Here is a 26,179-nt window from a genome sequence, read left to right on the forward strand (position 1 = left end):
AGATGGACGGGAGAACTGGTCCCTTATTTCTAATTTCAAAGAAAGCTCTGCCCTCCCATGGCCTCTGGGAGTTAGAGGGGGCCAGTCAGGGCCTGGTGGCCCCTGAGGGATTCAGCCACCCTCTCTCCTTCTGCTCACCTTGCAGAGACCTGAGCAACAACCAGATCGCAGAGATCGCCCCCGATGCCTTCCAGGGCCTCCGCTCCCTGAACTCGCTGTGAGTAGCAGCACCAGGGCTCCCACAGGGGTCCAGGGCGTCCCCAGGGAGGCCAGCAGGGCCCAGGGTCCCTCTGATGGGTGCTGGAGGGGGACCACAGCCCTTGCCCACCCTGGCCTCAGTGGGTCTCCTTCTGGCCGCAAAGTCCAGGGTTGCTGTGCCCAGCTCCCTCTTCCTCACTGGTGGACCCTCTGCAGCTGGAAGGGCTAGAGGGAATCAAGGGCCGAGTGCATGGGAAAGCTAGGCAGAGCGGTTGCCCCTGGCAACTGTGGTGCTCTCCCAGCCATGGGGATTTTCCCAGCATTCTTTGCAGCAGTCATCTGATTTGGCCCAGCCTTCATGTTGGCCTTGTCTCCCCACAGAGGAGCTTTTCCCAGGTCACCCACAAGGGCAGCGGCCACCAGCTCCAGTTGTGACATTTGCCACACCTTGTATCTTTTATCCCAAACGTGCTCTGATCCCAAGTTGTGGTGGGTGATGTGAAGTTTGTGTTTTTCTTCACCTGTCTCCAGTACTTCCCTTCTCTTTCCTTCAAGGGTTTATTGGGGGGCCTGTCAATCTATGAAATGTTGTGCAGCATCAAAAATTCATCTCAGAACTGTTACTTCATCTCTCTTTTTCCAAGAACCCTTCCTTGTACCCCCAGGGTCACCAAGCCCTTCACTCTCTGCAGTCCCGAGGCACTTTGTCTCTACAGGGAGTGCACTCAGGGCACCCTGTGGTCGGGCAAGCTCCCCGACAGTAGGGGCCATTTGTTACTCTTAAGAATGAGTGTTTTTACCTGTCCCTCAGCAGCACTGGACACATGCCTCGCAGAGATTAGGGCCTTGGGAAGTGGAACAGAATGGAACTCCCCCTTGGGGAGTGCAGGAGACTGCCAGCTCAGTGCCTTCTGTGTGCACTCTCTTCTCTGGGAGTAGAGTCTGAGGTAGTGGGTGGGGCCAATTGTGACTGGCACCCTTTAAGTTGTGCAGTGTACAACCTACACAGCTGTACCTAACAGGCTGGAGATGGGTCACCATCGTTGACCAAGGCGATCAGACCCTGGAGGTGGCCTGCCAAAATGCAGGGCTCTTCCTCTGAGAAGTGAATGAAACTCCTCCTAAATGGGAACATGACAATAACCCATTTCAGTGGGTTCCTGATGCTCCTGGGTACCTGGTCGAAGCCACCTCTCCACCGATGTCAGGCACACAGATCTCATTGACAGCGTTCATCTCGCAGGTCCTGATCTTGCCTCACTGCTGCATCTCCTGCCCCCTCCTACCCGCTCTCCACGCAGCCCACTGAGGGATCTTTCCAAAGGCAGATCTGATCACGTCTCAGAGGCTTCCTGGCACTGACTGGGTACAATCCAAGCTGTGGTCCCATGGTTGCCTCCACTCAAGCCACCCGGAGCTCCCCATGCGGGCTGGCCTGACCCCCCTGCAGGGCCTCCGCTCCTGTGCTCCCCTTCAGGAAAGATCTTGAAGCTGCATTTGAAGAGACAGCTCTCGGTCTGTTTTACTCAGACCGAATGTTGACCGGGGTGGCATGTAGGGGCTATTGGTGATATCGGGAATGGAATACACCCCCCGAACCCTTGATGCTGTCACCGTCTGCCTGAACCATCCCTGCCTGCATGCCTTTGGCAAACCTTTGCCTTTTTTCTAATTATATGCAGAATTCATGCTCACTGTAGAAAACTGAAAATACTACAGGATCAAAACCCCACTTGCAATCCCACCACCCAGGTCTCAGCATGGCTAGCTCTTGGGTCTGTTTCCTTCTGGTGTTTCTAGAAAGACTTGCTTGGCGTGCTGGAGCTCATACCGCTCGCTCGTGCCGTCTGGCCTTCAAGTGTTTTGCTGTAATTCTTTGAAAATATGTTAATTATCCCTGCTGGTGGGATTTTCCCCTCTTTGAACAGTTTCCTTTTGGATCCAGGTTAACTTCCCATGAGGTTTCCTGAAGGGCCGCTTTGCAGCTGCTGTGGGATCCGTGCGTGAGGGCAGCGTTGGGAGAGTGCTCCTGCAGGAGTGGGGGTCCCGGCGCCACTAGCCACTGGGTACCTTTGTGCAAGCTGGAAAGAGGCCACCCTTTCCTAGTGCTCTTTACTGCCCTCTGCTGGCAACTTGTTACAACTCACCTACACCGGTACAATGTGGGGCATGGGCGGCTTAGAGGTGGTGTCATTGTGTGTGCAGGAGTTACAGAGCGATGCCCCATCCGGAGGGCTGCCCTCTCACTCTCTCTTTCTGCTTCTCTCCAGAGTCCTCTATGGGAACAAGATCACAGACCTCCCCCGGGGTGTGTTTGGAGGCCTGTACACCCTGCAGCTCCTGTAAGGACCTGTCCGTGGGTGTCCTTTGCGGGGCCCAAGGAGGGGGCCAGTCTTCCTCTGGCCTCTCAGACTGGCCTTTTCCGTCTCTTTGGGGTGTGGGACTTACTCGAAGCAATGAGCTGGGAGGAAGGCAGACCTGGCAAGGCTGTGAGAGGCTGTGGGGTCCTGCAGAGGCCAGAGAGGGAGGGAGAGGGACACTCAGAGCTGATCGCCTGAGCTGAGAGGCTCCTGAGAGCAGCCTGCATTCCTGAGGAGCTCAGCCTGGCTGGGGACAGAGTTGTTTGCTGCACGGGGACAACCAGGCCCAGCTCAGCCTCCTAGAGCCCTGAGAGTTCACGCAAGAGTTCTTTCCCGGGATCCAAGAGGCACAGAACCCAAAGGCTACCTCTGGGCTGCCTGGGGGACCCAGGAGAACTCCGAGAGGGAAGAAGAGCCCTGGAATGCCTTTGGGAGACGGCCTTATGCTGTGCCCCCTGCTTCCCCAGAATCCTGGGGCACCTCTAGTGGCTCCTGGAAGGAGGGAAGACTGGGTGGACTAAGATGGTCCCTGTGCACGAAGAGGCAGTCAGAGTTCTCGGCTCCTCTGCATGGAGTGGGCATCCAGAGGGCCAGATGCTCTGGGCTCGCTCCCGGGGACTTCTCCCTGAGATGATGCATGCCTGGTGCCGAGGAAGGTGCCCCGGGCGTCTTGATGAGTCCCATTCTGTGCCTCTCTCCTCCCGCCTGGCCTGGCTCTGCCCACAGGCTCTTGAACGCCAACAAGATCAACTGCATCCGGCCCGATGCCTTCCAGGACTTGCAGAACCTCTCTCTTCTCTCCCTGTACGACAACAAGATCCAGAGTCTCGCCAAGGGCACCTTCACCTCCCTGCGGGCCATCCAGACCCTGTGAGTGTCCTCTTGTGCTCCTCCCCTCCACCCCAGCAGCAAACCCAGGGGGAGGAAACAGCCTGCAGGTACAGGCAACTGTCTTGCTGTACCTGCTCACCAGAGTGGCCTTTTTTACAGGAAAGAGCAGAGACTCTGGGTAAGACAATCCTGGGTTCGAATCCCAGCTACACCTCTTATTGGCTGTGTGACGCTGGGCAAGTTAATTCGCTTCTCTGGGCCTCAGTTTACTCATTCATAAATTGAGGGTATCATCTTCATAGGGTTGTTCTGAGACTAAAGGGGATGTTTGCACAGAGCTTAGCTCATTGTAACTGCTTCTTAAGTGCTGGCTACAGTTAATAATAATATTATTATGGCCCATTGATTCTAAAACACACATTATTTTTACATTAACAGCTCTGAAATTGGGCTGCATATTACAATCGACGAAGTATTTAATTGGCAGCATTGTTTTCTTTCTTCATAATACATGAGATAATAGTACATCTTGCAACTGATAATGTCTTAAATCACATGAAATATAGTAACAGCAATGATGATTATAAAGTAAAAATTAGAGAGCAACAGCTCTAGGAATTTGTTTTAATCTCTTATAGAAAATTATAAGCATATGAGAAGTCGCACAGTGAACTTTCCAGGGTTCATCCCCCAGCTGTAGCTCCTGGCCAGTCTTCCCCTCCTCGATGCCTCCCAAACTACTTTAAGTAAATCCCAGATAATCACTTATCATCTACACGGACTTCGTACATATTTATAAAAGGCAAGCATTCTTTAAAAACACAACCGCAACACTATTAGTACATCTAAAAACTTAACAATTCTTTAATATCATCAAGTATCTAATTAGTGTTCAAATTCCCGAGCGTCTCATGCGTGTTACACAGTTTTTGAAACAATTTGTTTGAGTCATGATTTAAAGAAGGCCTGTGCATACTACTGGCTGCCGTGGGTTGATGCATCACTTGAGCTGTTTTAAATCCATAGGGGTCCTCTCCATCTCGTCTTCCTTGCAATTTATCTGTTGAGGACACTGCATTACTGGATCTGTGGAGATCCCCTCAGCTGGACTTTGCTGACTGCCTTCCCCGTGGAGTAGTCCCACACCGTCCTGTGTCCTGTGTCCTGCACAGGAAATGTCATCTAGGAGCTTGGGCAGGATCAGATTTTTTTCCTTTTTTTTGGCAAGATGACTTCACGGGTAGGATTGTGTGCTTCCATCAGGAGACACACGATGGCTGGTTGTCTCTCTTTTTGTAATAAACACAGCCATTGATTTCAGTGCCTGGACCCATTCATACATTAGGAACCCTGAAATGGTGATATTTGAATCCCAACATTCCTTCTTCATTTGATAATGCTGTTGTGGTTATGCTTTCAAAAAAAAGTCCTTGTCTTGTAGCTGGAATGCTTCTGCATAGGGAAACTTCTCCTCTGCTGTTTGGTTAAACTCTGGCACTTGCGTGGTCTCCTCCATTCTGCGTCTTTAGCTCTGAGCCTGGAGTTTGACTCGATGCACTGACCCATGGGTCCTGTGATGCATGCTTAATGGGCCTTTATTATTAATATTGTTGTGGTCATCGCTGTTGTTGCCATCCCTGCCACCGTATCTGCTGGGCAGTGCTCTCCGTCAGATAATATTTTCAGGGAGTACCGGGACAGGTGCAAAAAGGTCCAGTAGAAGGCACAGCTCCTGCTCCCTGGGGAACCTGCACGTCAGCAGGGACGTCAGCCAGGAAACTCACTAAGGCCCACGCACTTGCCTGCAGCCCACTCCTGCTAATTAATTTACTTATAGCCGGGGAAGGGGAGCACCACAGGGACATCTTGCCAAACACATATGTGAAAGCAGAGATTATAGGAAGACATTGGCAAGGTGGATTATTTTATGCAGCTGGCAGAGCGTCCAAGAGAAACACACTAACGAGATTTCATAGGGACCCACACATGGGAAAGCCTTGGGGATGGGGAATGGGACTGAGGGTCTCATGCAAGGAGCCGTCTCCCTCTTGAGGTGGAAGGAGAGTGAATAAATCAAACAGATCGTGCTCGCTGCGGGTGGCCTCTGTCTGTGTCCATTTACCTGGCGTGATTTCAGACAGTGCTTCTGCCCACCAAGTACTGTCCCTGGGATCTTGGCCACTGCCACCAGGGTGATAGTGGAGCAGAATGTTAGAACAGAAAGGTGAGATAGTCGTGGTAGTAATACTGAGAACAGTGACAGCCATCATGTCTATCGAGCTCTTCCTGAATGCCCACCCCTGTTCTTTGTGTGTATTATCTTAGTTAATACTTACACTGGCTTGTGGAGGTAGAGCCTATCATCCTTGACTTTACTTATAAGGAAGCTGAGGCAGAGGGAAGTTACGTCACTCACCCAAGGTCACCCAGCATCTAGTAGAGCAAGGATCTGGTCTCAGGCATCTCTTCACCATCACTGAGAAATCAGTTAGCTTCCTCCTCAATTGTGCTTTTTCCGTAAGAATGGACCTCGTTATTTAAGGCTGTAAAGCAAAAGTGAACTTTCACGAACAACTATTATATATTAACAACTGAAGTACAAGTTGGAGCAAGAATAAAAGAAATGCAAATCCAAAGTGTGGTCAGATATTCTTATTCCAGCCTCAGGTGGTTAAACCCCTTGACTGGGTCTGTGTGAGACCCCAGCAGGTTTAAACTCACCAGCTCTTGTCTGATTTGTCTACAGCTCCACCATCTGTGGCTGAGGGCCCTGGGTCATAGTATTGATTTTGCTGCAGTTTAATTTGGCCCAAGAGATTAAGAAATCTTTTTTAAAACAGCTTTCATGAGGTATAACTTCCATACCATGGAATTCACCTATTCTAAGTGTACAATTCAATGATTTCTAGTAAATTTATAGTTGTTCAACTATCACCACAATCCAATTTTGGAACATTTCCATCACCCCTCAAAAATCCCTTGTGCCCATTTACAATCAATGCTTGTTTCCAGCCCATCCCCAGGCGACCACTTATCTAATTTCTGTCCCTATAGATTTGCTTCTTCTGGACATTTCATAAAAACGGAATCATACCATATATCATCTTTCGTGACTGACTTCTTTCACTTAGCATAATGTTTCAGAGGTCCATCCACATTGCAGGATGTAAGAGTACTTCATTCCTTTTTATTGCCAAATGATTTTCCATGGTATGGATAGACCACATTTTGTTTATCCGTTTTAGTTGATGGACATTTGGATTTTCACTTTGGGACCATCATGAATAAATGATGCTATGAATATTCACTTACAAATCTTTGTGTGGACAAATGTTTTCATTTCTCTTGGAACTTCTGGGTAGCATGGGAAATTTATGTTTAACGTTTTAAGAAACTGCCACTGTTTTCCAAAGTGACTGCCCCATTTTGCATTCCTCCCAGCCATGTATTAAGAGGGTTCCAATTTCTCTACTTCCTTGCCAAAACTTGGCGTCATTTGTCTTTTTGATTATAGCCATCCTAGCAGGGGTGAAGTGGTGTCTTCATTGTGGGTTTAATTTGACTAATGATGTTGAGCATCTGCCCCCAAAGATTTTTTGTGTGACTTGTTAATGTCTATTCCAAGAAAGACACGAGGATCAGTCTTGTTTCTGCCTTCCACGACTGGAACTGTTCGTGGAGATAACTGCATGGCCACATGGGTGGCACGTTTCTGGCTGTGCCTCTAACATGATTATCTTTTCCCCAACAGATTTTTTTTCCTTCCTCCTGAGCATTTTCCCTCCCCAGCTCCTTGCCCTTTGCAACTGTTAAACATTCTAATTTGTATCAAATACTTAAGTTTGTACAGAAGCCACCTGACTCTATGTGGGTGGTTCAAGTTTTCATAGGTTGGTTTAGACAGAAATAGCCTGTTCCTAAAAAAGATGTTTTCTACTCCACACCCCTTGAACATTTTAATACATTTCTAAACGATATAATTGAATTGATTTTAAACAGAGTTTTCTACTAAGATTGTGACAAAGGGAAGCAGTTAGTTCAGGCAGAGGCCAGGCACTAAGGCACAGACAGATGTGGATGGGCGGCTGGGAGGATCCCAGAGCAGTCCCTGAATCCTAGTGTATTTTAAATTCGCTACAAACTCTGCCCTGGGGAGTCAGCAAACACGTTCTTTCGCTGTGCAAATTGACAGTTTAAATTGGCAAACAAATGTCAGACTGGATGCAGAAGGGGTGGGAGGTGCCCAGCCTACCTGGTGAGGCTCAGAGGAACTGAGACTCAGGGGGAAGCGGGGGGCGCTGCAAAGGGGAGTGGCAGAGACGGCTGGGCAGGAATGGTTCTGAGCAAGCACCCCCATCAGGAGCCAGAGGGCAGAGCCCAGGAGGTGATGGACAGGAGAGAGAGCGGCCAAGGTCTGCACTGAGCTGGGCGCAGACCCTGGCAGGCTTCTTGCCTCTGCTGGGAGAGCTCTGCAGCCCCAGCAGAGGGGCTGGGCGGAGGCCAGTAGATGGTCTGAACTGATGACATTAGACAAAGCAAACATGGCCGAGGCATGGCAAATGCTCTGAGCTGGCCCCTGTTCTGTCTCCCTGTATTTCTGTGCTGAAGCATTGGCTCTCAGGTACGTAGCCAGGACAGGTGCCGGAATATTCTTCCCTGGCTGTCTTGGTTTGGAACACAGGGTATGCCCTGTGCTGTGGTGGCCCAGACGCAGGTGGGTAAGCTGGCTGCTGGGGCGGTTCAGGTGTGGCTGGTCTGAGCCTGCTGGGGCAGTCAGGACCCAAGAGTGGGAAAGCCACCCATGTGGTCTCTCACGGCAACCCAGGTTGCATCAGTTGGTGTCGCCTGTCAGCTGCCCCTGCCCTGTATTTTTCCTGCTGATAGCACAGCCACCCCAGGAAGAGAATATGAGTGGTTCCCCAATGAGTAGCTACTCAGTGATGTTTTTTGAGTTTCCCGTGTATCAAGAGACAGCCTGTAGGGGCCAGCCCAGTGGTGCAGTGGTTAAGTTTACGTGCTTCACTTTGGTGGCCCAGAGTTTATAGGTTCAGATCCTGGACACGGACCTACACCCTGCTTATCAGGCCATGCTGTGGCAGAGTCCCACATACAAAATAGAGGAAGATTGGCTCAGGTACAATGTTCCTCAAGCAAAAAGAAGAGGATTGGCAACAGATGTTATCTCAGGGCCAATCTTCCTCACCCAAAAAAGAGAGACTGCCTGTAAAATGGTCAAGGGGAGGTAGCCGCTATGGCTGGGATGGGAATGGAGCTTACAGGTAAAGCTGAGGTTCTGCAGCAGGAGATTTGAGACCCTCCCACCCAGCTGCAGGCCCAGCCTTGCCACCCCTGGCCCCATCCCCATCCTGACTGAGGCCGTGAGAGAGAGACTGCTGCTGCTCGAGGCCACAGGGAGGGGACAACCCATGACTTGTGGCGCTGTGGTGTCTAAGGACCTCTGAGCATTGATGGTCCTGGGTTCTAGTGCCTGTTCTGTCCCCGCACCTGTGGGAGGACAAGGGTGCTCTGACCAGTCCCCAGATCGCCCTGCATTCACTCATGCTTGTGAAGTGTCCCAGGGCAGAGGGAGGGACAGGTGAGTAGAAGGACAGGGGACACAGTGAGGCCTGAAGGGGGCTTGTGGCAGGGACAGCTGGAAGCTCCAGAGCCGTGCACAGACCCTCCCTGCTGCAATGCTCTGGCAGCACTCCTGTGTGGTTGGTGGCTGCCCCCAGGTGGTGCACATCTCCCCAGGGACAACGCAGGTTTCAGGCCACGAGCAAGCAGCGAGGCCCCATCCAGGTGGAGGTCAGTGCAGGGTTGCAGCCCTTGTCTCTGATCCGCCATCCTGCCCTGTTTGGACAGGCACCTGGCCCAGAACCCTTTCATCTGCGACTGTAACCTCAAGTGGCTGGCAGACTTCCTGCGCACCAACCCCATCGAGACGAGCGGGGCCCGCTGTGCCAGCCCCCGGCGCCTCGCCAACAAGCGCATCGGGCAGATCAAGAGCAAGAAGTTTCGGTGCTCAGGTAGCTGCTCCCCCGCCTGTCTGTCTGTCCACCTGCCTGTCTGTCTTCAGTCTGCTCAGGGACCCCGTGATGTTTCCTGGATGACTCCAACCAGGGTGTCTTAGGCCACTCTGGACCCACCTGGAGGGAGTCGGCCCCAGTTCTAGACTTGGGTCTGAGCAGTTGTTTTGTCCCAATCTCGTTTTCCCGAGACTGAGGGATGAGTAGGGCTTGCTGAGGGTCCCCAGGGAGGTCCTAGACTGGGACCCAGGTCCCTCTACGCCCAGGCCAGTTCTCTTTCTTGCTGCTGCTTTCAAGCCTTCCAGGACATTCATGGGGCCTGAGGACCCTCCTCAGGGAGATAGCCTCCTCTGGGCTCTGGGGCAGCAGAAACAGCATCTGGATGGGGACAGTGTGGGTCAGCTTCTGAGCCCGGATCCTGGTCAGGAGCCTGCAGCCTCCCTGCCCTGTCCGCATCCTGTGCCTTTGCAAGTGAGAGTGCCCAGGGTTTTGTGCTTCCTGAGAGGTTTAACTGATGATCGTCCCAGGCAGGGAACATCTGTGCTTGTAGCAAGGCCTTCTCCACTCAGGGGCTGGGTGGATGGGCTCTGGGGCCCTGATCTGGGACCCCAGCGTTGTCCCTGAGGTGCTTTCACCCCAGCAGTGGGGCGGGGGCCTGGGCTCTTCCCACAGGTCCTGGGCAGTCTCGGCATCATGCGTTTCTGCTTCTTTCCCCAGCCAAAGAGCAATACTTCATTCCAGGTAGGAGAGGGGACCAAGGCCAGCCTCAGTGGGATGGTGGCAGTGGGTGGGCAGGGGGCTGGGGCGGCGGGCTGCAGGGGCCTGGGAGACTCAAGGCTGCTTGGAGCCTTCCCAGGACCCCTCAGCTCCCCCACCCTTCCCTCCCACCGCAGGCACGGAGGATTACCAGCTGAACAGCGAATGCAACAGCGATGTGGTGTGTCCCCACAAGTGCCGCTGCGAGGCCAGCATGGTGGAGTGCTCCAGCCTGAAGCTCACCAAGCTCCCGGAGCGTGTCCCCCAGTCCACAGCCGAGCTGTGAGGGCCACTGCCCCTCCATGCCCCTCGCCTGCCCCCAGTTCCCACTAACCTTCCTGGGCCTTCTCTGGGTTTCCCTCTGGTCTTGCTCCATTTAGGGACCATGGGAGACACCAGCATGGCAGCTGCTGGCTTTGGCAGGAAGCAGCTCCCCACCCCTGCAGCCCCTCTGCTTCTGACTCACAGCCCTACACGCCCTTGGAGCAGTCTCTGGCCCCCGGGCAGGTCACCAGGATGACGTGGTTCCATTAGATCAAGTTGGGGCTTAAGCCATCCTTTAACTATTACTTTTCTTTCCCTAAAAATATAAATTTGCGCACATATAAATGCACGTGTGTAAATACCTACACATATCTGTCACTTATGTATGTCAATTTTCATGGCATTTTTAGTGTTAAAAGTATCCCCACTCACCCCCTAGCCTTCCTTTGAAGTAGGATCAATTTACCCTTCCAGTTAAATTCTTCTGGGAGCACCCTTTGTTTCAGTCCCAAATATTCTCAGGTTGGAAGACGCTTTGATGTTTGTCATTGATGGCTGTGTACGTTCTCTTCATTGCCTCTTACAGACGATTAAACAACAATGAGATTTCCATTCTGGAGGCCACTGGGATGTTTAAAAAACTCAATCATCTGAAGAAAATGTGAGTTACCATTGGTGGGAAGGTTGCAGTTAGGACGCTGGCCCGGGAAGGAGAAAGAAACTACCGGATGTGGGGGAGCTCGCCTGGGGAGGCAGGGCCCCTGTGCATGGGGTGGGGTGCAGAAGAGGGCTCCTGAGTTCCATCCTCCTCCCATGCCTCGTCTCCCAGCAATCTGAGCAACAACAAGGTGTCGGAAATCGAAGACGGGGCCTTTGAGGGGGCGGCGTCCGTGAGCGAGCTGCACCTGACCGCCAACCAGCTGGAGTCCATCCGGAGTGGCATGTTCCGGGGCCTGGATGGCTTGAGGACCCTGTGAGTGTACGGGCCGGGGAGCAGAATGGGCGGCCAGACTGCGGTAGGCAAAAGCCAAGGCAGATGTGGGTGTCCGCATTAAAGGGAAAGGAGGAGAGAGGGTGAGAGACCCCCTCCCCCAGTTCCAGCTGGCAGGGTGGGTACAGCTGAGGACCCTAACTGCAGTGGGCCAAGTATCAGGTGTTAGTGACTGTGGTGAGGCCTGCTTTCTTGGTCCCCGGGATGTGAGGCTGACGCCTGGTGAAGGGGTGGAGGGAGGTTCCCTTTCATTGCCCTGGGGTCAGGCTGCAGCAGCACCACACGTGTGTTCAGTTCAGGAGTGGCCAGCACTGCTGCAGGCAGGAGGGGCTGGATGGCCTCATGGAGGGGACATTGCAGAGGTGACTCAAGTGGGTGTAGATGGGGGAGCAGGGATAGCCCACCATCCCTGGGATTCTGGGATCCCATGCCCCAGAGCCCAGCCATAGCTAACCAGACTTTGGGACTCAGTAGGACCCTGGGGTCATCCACCCCACCCCCACCCCTGCGAAGGCTGCAGGGAACCCCCTCTCTGCTCGGGCAGCACCAGCTCTTCAGATGGGCATGTAGACCCTTAGGGTGTCCAAGAGCCAGTGCTGTCCAGTCAGACTTCCCACGGTGACAGAAATGTCCCATATCTGCACTGTCCAATCCGATAGCCTCACGTGGCTATGGTGTACTTGACCTGTGGCTAGTGCTACTGAGGCACTAAATTGTAGAATTCATTTTAATTAATTTAAATCTAAACAGCTACACATGGCTAGCGGCTACTCTGCTGGCAACACGGCTCTAGAAGCCACCTGCTTGGGTTTAGATCCCAGCCCTGTCCTGGGCTGCACATTTGTCTTCCGAGCACGTATCGTGGAATCTGTGTAAGGTCAATGAATGGGTGGAGGGATTCCCTGGGGATTTTTGTTTGTTTTACGGAAAGGGGATTTTGTTATTCGCTGTGTTTTGCAGCTTGCCTTTTTTCATTTGCGAATACAGCGTGGCCATCTTTCCAGGCTGTTCATATAGGGCTGCCTCCTTCTTCTTTACACCTGCCTAGGATTACTGTGAGCTATTCATCCACTTAGGTCCTTTCTGAGGAAGACTTGGACAGGGGCAGAGAGGGGAGGGGCTGGTGCTGGTCAGAGCCAGCAAGAGGGCACGAGTGATGGTGCAGGCACAGGAAGAGAAATGCCCGTCACCCTTCCACCATGCAGAAACAACTGTGTTAATTGTTGATCGAAACAACTATCCTTCCAGTCTCTCATATATATATAGAGACTGGCACACACATAACATATGCTTGCATCCATACAGATATTTTTGAATGGAATCCTGTAATACATTTTATTTAGTAACCTGCTTTTTCTTTTAACACAATGTGAGCACTTTTACGTATTATTAAAATTTCTTTGATGACGTCATTTTGAATGACTATATATTACATAATTATTGGAAATTTAGGCTATTTCTAATTTTTTAAACAATACTGTGATTAATATCATTATCGTGAAATCCTGTGCCTGTCCAGGATTGTTCCCTTCTGATAAATTCCTAAGAGTAGACTTGCTGGGTGGAAGCATAAAGTGCTGGAAAGGATGTTACCAAACACACTTCTGGGTGGGTCCCAAATTGTCCTCCTGCCAGCCCATGTGGAAGTGCCCATTCACTCCCACTCTTGCTGAGCTTGGGCATTATTATTATTGTTATTGTTATTATTATATTTATTTCTTTATTTCTTTATTTATCTTTTGAGGAAGATTAGCCCTGAGCTAACATCTGCTGCCAATCCTCCTCTTTTTGCTGAGGGAGACTGGCCCTTAGCTAACATCCATGCCCATCTTCCTCTACTTTATATGTGGGATGCCCACCACAGCATGGCTTGCCAAGTGGTGCCATGTCCGCACCTGGGATCCGAAACTGTGAACCTCAGGCCACCGAAGTGGCACGTGCAAACTTAACTGCTGTGCCACCAGACCGGCCCCTATTATTATATTTTTAATTGTTTGGCAGGCAAAGATTCAATATTGCTTAAATGTCCTTGATTCCTAGTAAGTTTGCACATTTTTCATGAACGTTCATAAACCACTTTAATTTCTTTCACAAACTGCCTATTCTGTGTCAGGCTTGGTTTTTGTTTTTGGTTGGGGAGGGGAATTGAGCCAGATTTTTGAGGGTGAACAGAGACTTTGCAGATATAAAAGAGGAAGAAGGTCATTCTAGAAGGAAGTCATGGGTGGGGAAGGCCATGGCGATGTGGCTGTGCAGCCTGCCTGAAGGACAGGGATGTTGAGGGTGTGTTGCCCTGTGGGGAGGGGGCAGGTGCTGGGCTGGGGCTGAGTTGGCTCCCGTAAGTCACAGTAAAAAGTTTAAACGTGATTCTGTGGGCAATGTGGAGGCTGCTGTGGGCTTTACATGGGAGAGGGACATGACCGGGTTTAGGTTTTAGGAAAGTCTGTCGGGCATTGATGTGGAGCATGGCCTGGAGATGGGGGAGGCGCTGGGCATCCGAGGAGTGAAGGTGATGGTTGGCGTGGGGGCCGGGCAGGCAGAATGGAGAGGAGGGCGTCTCAGAGGCAGGAGGGCCTGGAGGGGGGCACAGGTGTGTACAAGTCTGGTGCTGTGGCTCCCCTCCCTGTGGCTCAAGGCCACGGGCACAGCGCGGGCAGATGGCTGCAGGGCACAGCATGGCTCTCCCCTCCTCTGCCCGCCCTCCCCAGGATGCTGAGGAACAATCGCATCAGCTGCATCCACAACGACAGCTTCACGGGCCTGCGCAACGTCCGACTCCTCTCGCTCTATGACAACCAGATCGCCACCATCTCCCCTGGAGCCTTCGACACCCTCCAGGCCCTCTCCACACTGTAAGTCCAGCCCTCGGAGGACAGGCAGGCCCGGGCCCCGACATCAGCCATCTGAACTCTGGGAACCCCCCCACCCCTCGCCATCCCAAGGGTACAGTCTTGTTGAGTGGCTACTTAAAAGGACTCACTTGGGGATGTCTGGGGCATCATGGTTTGCTGAGACGTGGGTCCTGCCATCTTAGAATGCTGCCTCTTGGTAGCTGTTGGGTGTCTGAGAAAGAGTGTTGGGTGGTTGTGTGGCCAGTACGTGGCGGGCGGGACAGGGCTTTGTGGGGACAACCCAGACAATTCGTGGTCATGCAGCCTGCCTCTTCCAGAAACCTTCTGGCCAACCCTTTCAACTGCAACTGCCAGCTGGCCTGGTTGGGCGACTGGCTGCGGAAGAGGAAGATCGTGACGGGGAACCCGCGGTGCCAGCAACCAGACTTCCTGCGGCAGATTCCCCTGCAGGACGTGGCCTTCCCTGACTTCAGGTGTGAGGAAGGTAACTCATGAGCCCCTGGGCGGTGGGGGAGAGGGCAGGCGGGCCAGGTCCGCGGGGTGGGGAGGGGGCGGGCAGCGCCTCTTGACCTGCCCTTTGGAGGGGTCCCGTGGGGAGGGGAGGCGCTGTAGAGGGGAGGGGCAAGGAGCAGGGAGACCCCTCTTAGTCCTCCGCCTACCCCTCCATAGTGGTGTCTTTGTGTTTTAGAAGAGCAATACTGTGCTTGTTATTAAGAAAAAAAAAGGGAAAATATGGATAAAAGAAGGAAATAAACATTACCTATTAGCCCATCGCTCAGAGAAAATCATAGTTCACGTTGTAGTGTGTTTTCTTCATATATGTACATTTAACCCAGAGATCCGCCTCCTGGCTGTTCCTAAGTGCTCCAGACTCCTGGAGTCACCCTGTGCATCATATGTAATGGGACCCTCTTGGGCCCCCATCCTCCATGGGGGAAAGCTTGGTCACTTCTTGTGCCAATGTTCCTGTTTCCTCTGAATTCTCAATCTCTCTCCTGTGGCCACTCCCTTCTTTCCCTACACGTGCAGAAGGTCGCCCCATCTCTCATTTTCCCTCAGAGCATGACCCACACAAGGCAGCGGTTGAAGCAGATTTTTACTGAAGGTGATCGAGCAAAGCTGCATCTCGGCCCAGCCGGCCTTGATCTGAACCATGCTACAGGGGATTTCTCCCCACTGCCTACGGCTTCCAGCCCCCATCCCTGCTCCCTGGGCTCCTCCTACCTCGGCCCCCTCCTGCCCTCTCCAGTCTGCTTCCAGGGCCAGTTCAGCTCTCAGGCTGGCCCATCCAGGCCAGGGGAGGGTGGGACTGGGTGGGGACCTTCAGGTCCCCAGATAAGACTGTCAGGGTATTTTTCTAAACAAAATCAACGGATTTTCTAAGAACAATTTTGCTTTCAATTTAAAAAGAAAAATTCCATGGGGCCAGCCCCGTGGCCAAGTTCACGCACTCTGCTTCAGCGGCCCAGGGTTTCGCCGGTTCGGATCCTGGGTGCGGACATGGCACCGCTCATCAGGCCATGCTGAGGTGGTGTCCCACATGCTACAACCAGAGGCACTCACAACTAGAATATACAACTATGTACTGGGGGGATTTGGGGGGAAGAAGAAGAAGAAGAAGGAAAAAAGAAGATTGGTAACAGATATTAGCTCAGGTGCCAATCTTTAAAAAAAAAAGAAAAAAGAAAAAGAAAAACTCCATACTATTCACATATATATTTTTATATCATTTTATATAATAGTAACTTGCTAGTCTTTTAAAAAAATTCTGTTTTTTTAACCTAACTATATATTTTGGGCATAGTCGTATGCCATTAAGTATCCTTCTAAAGCATTATTTTTTCCAAGGCACAGTTTCTTTTTATTTTTCTTATTATGAAGTGACGCATCATCATTTCTTTAAAAACAACCATCACAACAGACAATCCAGAAGGAGAATAAAAAGGTCACCATGTGAAGCCCCTCCCGCTTCCCAACCCTGGGTGACTCCGGTCAACATTCCGCTGTGTGACCTTCCCCATCTTTGCTGTGCGTCTCTGTGCATGTGGGTGACACACGTGGACCTTGCAGCATCGCCTGTGCAAACCTTTTTAAGCTGATGGTCTGTTGTCTGGAGGACACCACGACGGACACAACCCGCGGTCTCCCGCTTGGCGTTTAGGGACTTCCAAAGTTCTGGTGTCATGACTCAGGCCATCAGGAACATCCTGGAAGATAACTGTCCACGCATCTATGTGGTTTTCTCCTCAGAATGACTTCGTAGAAGTGAAAGGATGTGAATGTTTTAGAGATGTTGCTGCCAAGAGGCAGGAGAGTGTAGTGGTCAAGACGGCAGGTGCCCATGGCAGCTGGCTTGGATTCCAGTCCTGGTGCCACCTCTTCCAGCTGGGGGACCTCGGGCAGGTTGCTTAACCACTCCACCCTTAGCTTCCTCGTCTCTAGAGCGGGCTGATAGCACGTCCCCCAGAGAGAGATTTTGAGGACTCAGTTCATCCTTATCACGCAGGCCTGCATGTGACTGCCCTCCATAACCGATAGTCACTGTCACCAGCTTCCTGGGGCTCTCAGCAACTGTGACCATGATGTTCTTATTGTCCCTCCTACACCCACTCAGAAGAAAGGAAGGCACACAGCCAGTGCTCAGTAATATTTATTGAATAAATGAGTGAATCAATGAAGGATATTGTGATAGATGAACTCAGATTCTGCCAGACCTGGGTGTAGACCCTGTGTTGCCTCTGACCAGCCTTCTGACCTGAGCAAATTATTAACTTCTCCAGATCTCAGTGAAATAGGAATCCAGGCATTCATTCATTCAGGGGATCTATTTTGAGGGCTCCTGCGTGCCAGGCCCTGCACTAGGGGCTGGGCTCCTGGAGTGAACAAAGAAGAGGAAGACACAAGTCTCTGTCCTCGTGGTGCTTGCATTCTAGGGGTGATAGTGGCACCCCTCACTGCATTGTCAGGGAGATTATGGGAGATACGGTGTCCGGCACATAGTGGGTCCTCAAGAAATGGTATGGCTGCCGTCCCCCTTCCCTGCTGTGCCTGGGTCCACCTTGGATCTGAGGCAGAAGAAAACCTCAAAATGGGTCCAGGGGGCTTTGCCCCTGGTGGGGAGGGGTGCAGCCAGGAAGAGACTGACTGGGGCATGAGGTAGGGTCAGAGAGGGGCTTCTGTTCTAAGGCGTCCCAGAGCGGGGCGCTGGCTTAGGAGGCCCTAAGAAGGCATGTCCCCTCATGGACGTGGCTTCCTCCTTCCTCCCCAGGCCGAGAGGAGGGGGGCTGCCTGCCCCGCCCACAGTGCCCCCAGGAATGTGCCTGCCTGGACACCGTGGTCCGATGCAGCAATAAGCACCTCCAGGCCCTGCCCAAGGGCATCCCCAAGAATGTCACCGAACTGTGAGTACCCCGCAGCCTGGTGTCGGGAGGAGGTGACCGAGAGCAGACATTAGCTGACTAGGGGCTTGGAGCTGGGGCTTCGCAGGGGACGCTGGTCTGAGAGGCTGTGAGCTTCTCCTTGACCTCCGTCTGCGGTCACCCAATGGCACTGTCACCCATGGCGGGCACTTTATCCCTTTGAACTAAGCTCTGCCCTTAAAATAAGAAATAACATTACTTTTTCCACCTCACATCATCTCACGGGCATTCCCCTCTGTCAAAAACTCTCTCACTAAAGCTATTTTTACTGGTTGCATAATATCCCATGACATAATCGACTGTGATCTGTATGACAAATCCTTCTTTGTTGGCTGTTTAACTTGTTTCCAATTTTTCACTATGGTAAATAGCATCAAGGTGGACATCCCTCTGGTGACACCGCTGGTCAAAGAGCAGGGGTAGTTAGGACTCCTGCGGCCTTTCGCCTGATGACTTCCAAAAAAGCTTTTCCTTTGTGCTCCCACGGCCGCGTGTGAGATGGCCTTCTTGCCCCCACCCCCGCCCTTCAACACTGGGCGTCGTGCAGCTAAAATCTTTGTTGATTTGGCTTTGGTATCTGAGCTCGTGGGGGGGGGGGGGGGGGGGGCTGGACGTCAACGTGTTCGGCAGACAGACGGGTGGAGAGCTGGCCTTCTTTGACGGACACCTTCAGAGGGAAGGCTTGTCCTTCCTCCTGTCCCTGGATTGGTCCCTCCCGGCCTCCGTACTGGAGCCTTTCTTCTCCCTGTGAGGAGTGCACGAGGTTTTCGTTTGTGTTTCTTTCGTTACCTGCAAGCCTGGCCATTTCTTCACAAGCACATCAACCACTGCAGTCCTTGTCCTGTGACTCACCTTCCCCGTCCCTTGCATAGTTTTCTGTCGCAGTGTTAGTGTCCCCGTTTCCTCCTTGGTGCCTCCTCGCAACCCTGGGGGTCACGGGACGGGTGGGACAGCCTGCCTTCTTGGACTGAAGAGGCTGAAGTGCAGAGGCTGGGAAAACCACTTGACTTTTCTGAGCCTCAGTTTCCTCGGCTGTAAAATGGGGCTACTTGGGCATATTGACAAGGGCCACTGAGAGGATCAAATGCGAAGGGCGGGCAGCCCCTTTGAATGACATAGGTTGATGGTCAGGGGGAGTCAAGCCTGAGGTTGCTGCTCTCTGGACCCTTGAGGGGAGGGGGAGGCCGCCGTCGGTGGGTCCTGTGCAGGGAGCGCAGCAGGGGCTTCAGTTCCCGGCGCTTGGGTCGCTGCTTAGCAAGGATGGATGGCTGGTGGCGGTGGGGGGAGGGGCGGGCAGGTCGCATCTTGAAGCCCAAGCTCTACCCTGTAGACATGGGGAAACTTGAGACTCTTTGGAGAGATTCTTGCTGGGCTTGGCTTGAAGGACAATGACTAGGGTGGCAGTGTACGTAGTGGGTCTCAGAAGGGAGGCCAAGGTGGGGAGAAGGAGGCTGCTGCGGGAGCCCAGGCACGGGTGATGGTGCCCAGTCAGGGGTGATGCGAGAGCAGAACAGAAGCAAATGGGGACAGACCAGTGGGCAGGAGAAGCCAGCAGCTGTGGGACTGGCTGCCGAGGGAGGTGGAGAATCACATCAGCGTCCTGAGCCTGGGTGGTTAGGAACATGGACTGTGATGCTGATAGAGTTGGAGGAAGCCGGTTTGCGTGGGAAAACACCAAACTCAGGTTTGGAGATGTTTGGATCTGGGGCTTCCACAGGACTGGCCTCATGCACCTTTCCCGCGGGTAGAGAGGGGCCCTAGTAGCTGGTGAGGGGCCTGGCAGGGGTGCCTGGGAGCTGTGAACATGCAGAGCGATCTGTTTGGCCAGAAGTGCAGAGCAGAGGGGGAAGGGCAGGGGGCCCGGGATTGAGCCCTGAGTAGTGCCCACAGACAGAGAGGAGGCCGAGAGGGCGAGACTGGGGGGCGGGAAGGAAGCCAAGAGAGGCTTCATGTCTCAGTGGCTTTTACCAAGTTCTTTGTATGGCATCTACCCAAACAGCCTAAGAAATTTACGTATTTTCTCCTCCCATAAGTGATTCCGGGCTGGCTGTGTGGTCTACATGTACCCAGCGCCAGGCACTGCCAGAGGCCGAGATGGTGGCACTAACTGCTTGTGTTCTCTCCTGTAGCTACCTGGATGGCAATCAGTTCACACTGGTTCCAGGACAGCTGTCCACCTTCAAGTACCTGCAGCTTGTGTGAGTATCCAGGCCACTTGAGGATCCCAGACCTGCCTCCGAGGACAGGAGGGCCATCAGCATCTAAATGTGGAGGGTCCCTACAGACCCCACTTCTGGCTGACTTTGTTTTTTTAATCTCACCCCTTCCCTCTGGGAGCATCCGTGCATAGAGCTGTTTTGCCACCTAGTGGCCATGCTTGGGAATTGCATTGTTCCAGGCTCCCTTGGGTTGGACCCTGTCTGCTTCTGCCCAGCCATCTCCCCAAGCCTCCCTCTTGGCTGGTGATTATTGTTAATGTGGGTCATCCTTGCAAAGGTGGGAGCCAGAGCAGAAGTACAGGGTGATGGAAAACAGTCCGCCCTTGGCCCCCAAGCCAAATATGAAATACGGCAGCTACAATGTACATCTATAACTAAGTTTTTCTTTAGGCTAACGTCTGCTTTTTTGTTATTTCCACCTTTCACTCTTTCCACCCCATGAAAATAGACAAGCCTGAGAATAAGTTCAGCTCCTCTGAGCCTTCCAGCCTAATTAACACCTCACTTCAATTGTCTTTATCTGCTCATTGGCCAGATTCTAACAAAAAGAAGTCCCGAGAACATTCCATCTTAGTTTTGCTTGAAGCAGTGCTACTCACAATTTGGTCTGTGGACCAGTGGCAGCCCGAGAACCGTCGGTAGTGGGTCGGCAATTAGATAAGGAACTTGCGCCAGAATGTAAATCATCCTACTGCTTCCTTCATTGAGAACGTCTTGCTGTGACAAAAACGTTAGCTAAGCTAGCTGTGTGTTTCGTGTCATAGGTGACTGCATTTAGGCTCAGGTTCCTTGTTCGGACATCCAGTTCAAGGACTGGATATTTTGAGTCGCATTGGCTTACAGAATTTTGAAGCTCCAGCTTTCTGTCTTTGCTGATGACCTAGCGAATGTGTTTCGACTGTGCCAGCGAGGGGCTGCGTAGTGATTTGGTGGCTGGTGGCCGAGTGCCAAAGAGAGAGACAACCCTTCTTTGGTCTAATCTGAGGCAGCTCGGATAAACTTGAGGAGGAAAGGAGGGAAAGAGGGCTAATGTCGGGCCAGTTCTTACTGGAAACAGCCTGTCAGGGGTCAGGATACCACCCCCTCCTCATCATGAGGAGGGACCACACAGTGTACGGACTGTTCGTGAAGCACTCACATGTGTATCTAGGAACAATGAATGATTCTGAGTGAGACTGGTTGGAGGAAGGTTTACTAAGAGAAAATGAAGGCAGGACACGTGGTTTCCTTTTACGAACATTTGCTGAGCCAAGAGCTGCATGAAGCGAGCAGATGTGAATGCCCATAAGCCCTGGTTCCTCCTCCCGAATGTCATGGTCTGGGGGACAGGCAGAAGGGAGAAGCGGGAGCATGTGACGTCGTGTGGAGTGTGAGTGCTCCAGCAGAGGAAAATGCAGATCAGGGCTGTGGCTCAAAGGTGGGCAAGTGATGAACTCAGGGTGCGGGGCTCGGGGAGAGCCAGAGTTCACCACATGGGCGGAGGGAACAGGATATCCAGGGGCAAATCCATGCAAGATGTGTGGGGAGTAATGAGGGAGAGGTGAGGCCAGACCCTGGAGGCCCTGGCAGGTGACCGGGCTAAAGGGTCTGGAGTTGGTGCTTTGGGTTTTTGGTGGGGAAGTGACCTGGTCAGATCTGTGTCATAGAGAGATTGCCCAGGTGCCCACCCCTGTGGAAGATGGATCGAAATGGGGCCAAGCTGTGGGTGAGAGATGAGGTGAGGGTTGGAGGCACAGTGTGAGGACAGAGATGACAGTGGCTTGACATAAGCAGAAGCTTAGGGGGAGGGGACAGATGTGACAGATGAACAGAGGTACAAGCCAGTGATGGATAAGACGAGGGATGGAGAGGGTATGTGGAGGTGGATATGAGTGGATAGGGCAGGGTTTCTAGGTTGTCGGAGTTGTTGACCAGGATGCGAGGTGCAGCACGGGGCACGGGGGTGGGAGAAAGCACAAGATCTGGAGGCAAGTTTCAGTGTCTGTGGGACATCAGGCCTGGGGGAAATTCATGAGAGAGGGCCAGCTGGGGCCACAGAGGAGGGCACCGTCAGCACACGATGGTGACGGAAGCAGGAGCATCCCCGAGAGCACCCAGAGTGGACTAAAGGAAGAGGAAGAGAGAGGTAGGGCCTTAGCGATCCCCATGCCTGAGGGTGGGTGAGAAAGAAGCACTTGCCCAGAGACGGAGGAGGCTCAGCTAGGGAGGAGGGGAGAGCGGGAAGACGTCAGGGGTCTGAGGAAAGATGGGGAGGTGAAAGGTTTGAGAAGAGGGCAGGATAGAGTAGAGGGCTGGGATGCTGCTAAACATCCTGCAAGGTGCGAGGCAGCCCCTCAAGAATCCCAAAGGATTGTAGGGAGGTCTAGTGAACCAGCCTGCATAGAGTGCTAGCAAGAGAGAAAGGAGAGCACCCACTAGATCTGGCAGTTGAGGCGGCCCGTGCCCTTGGTGGGAGCATGTCCATGTTGGAAGGGGGCGGGAACCAGGCTATACTTGCCTGGGGCAGGGGGTGAGGAAATGGAGATATGAAGCCTGGGGGACCTAGCGAGTTCAGGGAGCAGGGTGGAGGGCTGTAGCTAATTGTGAATCACGTGCCTCTCTCCACCCCTCCCCACACCCTTGGAGTGGCAGCTGGAGCCGCTGGCCCACCTGGCTGGGGGGTGGCCGTGGGCAGAGAGGGGGAGGGCAAGGAGCCATAAGAGAGCCAGGGTTGAGTTCTTTCTTTCTAAACGATGATGCTTTTGTCTTTTCCAGGGACCTGAGTAACAACAAGATCAGTTCCTTAAGCAATTCCTCCTTCACGAACATGAGCCAGCTGACCACTCTGTGAGTCCCAGGGCGGGGGAGGTGGGGGAGGCACGCGGCCGCTGCCACAGAGACTTTCCCCAAGCCTGGCGGTTGCTCGCAGCCTGCAGACTCCCTCACCCTCCAGGGAGTGTGGCAGGGCTGCCAGCTGAAGAGACTTGTAAAAACATTTTTTATTGTGAAATACAGCACATGTACGGAAAAGTGCAAAAAATATAAATGTCCAGTTTAATAAATAATCATAAAGCTAGCACATGTGTAAACACCTAAGGCAAAAAATAGAACACAGCTAGCACCCCAAAAGTCCCCCTATCCCTTCCTCGGTATTATTCCTCCCTCCCCCACCCTGAGGCAGTCCCCACCCTGACTTGTAAGATGAGATCTTGTTTGTAGTGTTGCCATCTCCATATGCATTTCTGCACAATGATGTGTAATTGTGCCCATCTTTGAACCTTATATAAATTGAATCATACAGCATATATTCTTTTATTTGCCATTATGTGTGTGAGATCCACCCGTCTTGTGTGAAGCTGTGGTCTGTTGATACTCACTGCCACATACTATTCCTTCTAGGAACAGGCCATACCTTCCTTATCCGTTCTACTCTCCATGGATATTTGGGTTGTTTCCAGTTTGGACTATTGTGGACAGTGACCCTCTGAACACTTTTATGCCCGTATTCTAAGATATTTTAGTGACTGCTTTAATTATTTTCCAAGTGACTGGCTGGAAAGTATTAACAAACATGGCTTATATATGTCTGGAGCTTAAGAGTGTATCTCATTCACCTTCTCCACACTTCATTTTACAGAAAATGTGCCAAGAACTTAAAATTTTCCATTAGGTTCTGCTGTAGTCCAACACTAGAGCCAGGACGGGGTCCTGACCCAGCCAGGCCTGCAGGAGCAGCATGCCGGCCCGAGGCCACGAAGTGCGGGTTCCAGTTTCTCACCTGCACTTGTCTGCCCCAGGCTCTGCTAGTCAGCTGGTTCCTGTTCCAAAGTCTTCAGGAGCCTGGTGTGAACCTGCCGTGGTCTAGGGCAGTGGTTCTCAACCAGGGACCATTCTGCCCTCCAGGGGACATTTGGCAATGTCACAGCTGGAAGAGGGCGGGGCTAGCTACTGGCATCTCATGCGTAGAGGCCAGGGATGCTGCTCAACATCCTGCGAGGCACGAGGCAGCCCCTTAAGAAAGAATTGTCAGTAGTGCTGAGGCTGAGACATCCTGGTCTAAGCGACCCTGCAGCTGCGAGGGAAACAGAGCCTTTTCCTGTGACAGGAACGTCTTCTTTCTCTTATTACTTTAGCAATAGCTTTACCGAGGTGTAATTAACATATGATAAACTACACATACTTAACATGCACAATTTGATACATTTTGACTTGTGTTCACACCCATGGAACCATCACCGCGATCAAGATAGTGACCACTTCCATCACCCGGCGGAAGTCTCCTCGTGCCCCTTGATAATCAACCCCACCCCGCCCCTCCCAGCACCCAGCCTCAGGCAAACACCAAGCTGCTTTCTATAGATGAGTTCACATTTTCTAGAGTTTTACGTAAACGGAATCATACAATAGCACCCCTTTTTGGTTTGGCTTCTTTCAGCCAGCATAATTATTTTGACATTCTTCCAGGTTGTTGCATGTTCTGGTCGTTCCTTCCTTTTCATCCATGAGAGGTATTCCATTGTACGGATGCCCCGCAGTTTTGTTTATCCATTCGTCCATTGATGGACATTTGGGCTCTTTCCACTTGGGGCTACTACAAGTATCGTTTCCCTTATTGTCAGGCTGCCTGTCTGCCCTTGATGGGTTCATTTATTTGGAAGCATTTGGGGAGAGTGGTTTAGCCTGTGGGCTCTGGAGACTGAAAAACTGATGAAAACCCAGTCTACCAACTTAATAACATGGCCCTGGGCAAGTTCTTTCACCTCACAGAGCCTGTTTCCTCGTCTGTATGACGGGGCTCGTGATGGCCCCTCCCTCATCATCACAGCTTCCTAATGGTAAATTACGATACATGCCCAGCCTGCCCCTGTCCCCTCTGGAGGTGATGCACTGAGATGGTATGCTCCCGGGGCAGGTGCTTGTCAGGGTCAACTTCACAGGGCCTGCACCTGTGCCCCTTGCTGGTGCAGCCTCCACGAGGGGATGTCCTCAGTCCTCCTAATAGTGGCTCCCCGTTACTGAGCCGTTATTGGGAGCCAGGCACGGAGCTGGGAGCTTCCCCTGGGGGGTCTCCTTTAACCCGCAGAAGAGCCTATCAAGTTGGCATTGTTTTTGTCCCTATTCTATTGCCGAGGGAGCTGATTAAGGCATAAAGGGGCGAGGGGACATGCTGGAGATCACTGGTTTACTAGGCCAGAGCCTCAGCCCACGCTCTCATCCACTGCTTGGCCTCCCCCACAGAGCTGCTGAGCAAAACTGCCCCTATGTCCTGAGCACTTCCCTGGGCCTGCAGGGGCCTGGGCGGCACTGTGGTGCCTCCCGCCTCATTCTTCCCCTCTCCCCCACTTCCTCCTCTCTCCCTTCCTCCACCTCTCCCCTTTTCCTCCCTCCCTCCTCTCTCCCTCCCTCCCTTCCACAGGATCCTCAGCTACAACGCCCTCCAGTGCATCCCTCCTCTGGCCTTCCAGGGCCTGCGCTCCCTGCGCCTACTGTAAGTCTCCCCGCTCTTCATTCCTCCAGGGAAATCTGCCCCACTGAGGGCCCTGCCACCCACCCAGTGGGCAGTAAGATCCCCACATCTGGGGCCCCAGTGAGGCCAACTATGTCCAAAGGTGGGAGGCCAGTCCGCTCTTATTCAAGCCTCTGACAGAGACTGAGGAATGAATGGGACACTATCTGAGAAATGGGGGTTGCTGTCTGGCCCCAAGTCGTGTTAGGGGTGAGTGTTGGGGGAGGATGTTATGGGGCAGCATCCAAGATAATCTAGCCCTTCATTTGTGAGTCTCCTGTTCAGATGGAGAATGCTTGTTTGCAAGAGATTCGTGAACCTTTTCTAAGAGTTCCCACTGTGAGGTTTTTGCCCTGTGATCAAAGCCCTCTGTCACGCCTGTTGTGATGGCCTCTCATGTATCTATGCATGAGAGTGGTCTGGCAGCCCCTCCTGGGGCAAGGTGACATTCTTCACCCCCAGCCTATGGCTTCCCAGAGTAACTTCCTTACCAAAAAGATGCCTACTCCCTCACGTTCCTGGCCCAAGTGAGGGAGGGCACACGGTTGCACACGTTCCATGTGTTATATAAACAGAAATGGTGCTTGAGTTATTTATGATGGCAAAAACAGAGTCATCCAGAAGGGCCAAGGGGCAGGGTGGTCTATGTGGATTATTAGGGGCTCCCACTCACTTGCTGGTGGCCAAGAGGACAGGGTCTCTGAGCTGGGGGCCATCTCCCCCATAGACTGAGACATCTGAGGGGTAAGACGCCAAGTCCCTCTCAGCAGAGGGC

General features: G+C 52.5%; 1 protein-coding gene across 1 annotated transcript in view; it reads left to right on the forward strand.

The window, feature by feature from the left end:
• SLIT1 (slit guidance ligand 1) overlaps positions 1–26,179 on the forward strand; it is a 184,006-nt gene that overhangs the window by 124,349 nt on the left and 33,478 nt on the right. The window contains exons 11-24 of the mRNA XM_014868493.3: positions 146–217; positions 2,469–2,540; positions 3,285–3,428; positions 9,255–9,418; positions 10,136–10,159; positions 10,312–10,456; positions 11,025–11,099; positions 11,268–11,411; positions 14,138–14,281; positions 14,599–14,765; positions 17,550–17,682; positions 19,830–19,898; positions 22,674–22,745; positions 25,315–25,386. Coding sequence (XP_014723979.3) covers positions 146–217; positions 2,469–2,540; positions 3,285–3,428; positions 9,255–9,418; positions 10,136–10,159; positions 10,312–10,456; positions 11,025–11,099; positions 11,268–11,411; positions 14,138–14,281; positions 14,599–14,765; positions 17,550–17,682; positions 19,830–19,898; positions 22,674–22,745; positions 25,315–25,386 — 1,497 coding nt within the window. The remainder of the gene's footprint in view (positions 1–145; positions 218–2,468; positions 2,541–3,284; positions 3,429–9,254; positions 9,419–10,135; positions 10,160–10,311; positions 10,457–11,024; positions 11,100–11,267; positions 11,412–14,137; positions 14,282–14,598; positions 14,766–17,549; positions 17,683–19,829; positions 19,899–22,673; positions 22,746–25,314; positions 25,387–26,179) is intronic.

This window comes from Equus asinus, chromosome 2 (genome assembly GCF_041296235.1).
Source record: "Equus asinus isolate D_3611 breed Donkey chromosome 2, EquAss-T2T_v2, whole genome shotgun sequence".
In the NCBI taxonomy this organism is placed as follows: Eukaryota; Metazoa; Chordata; class Mammalia; order Perissodactyla; family Equidae; genus Equus; species Equus asinus.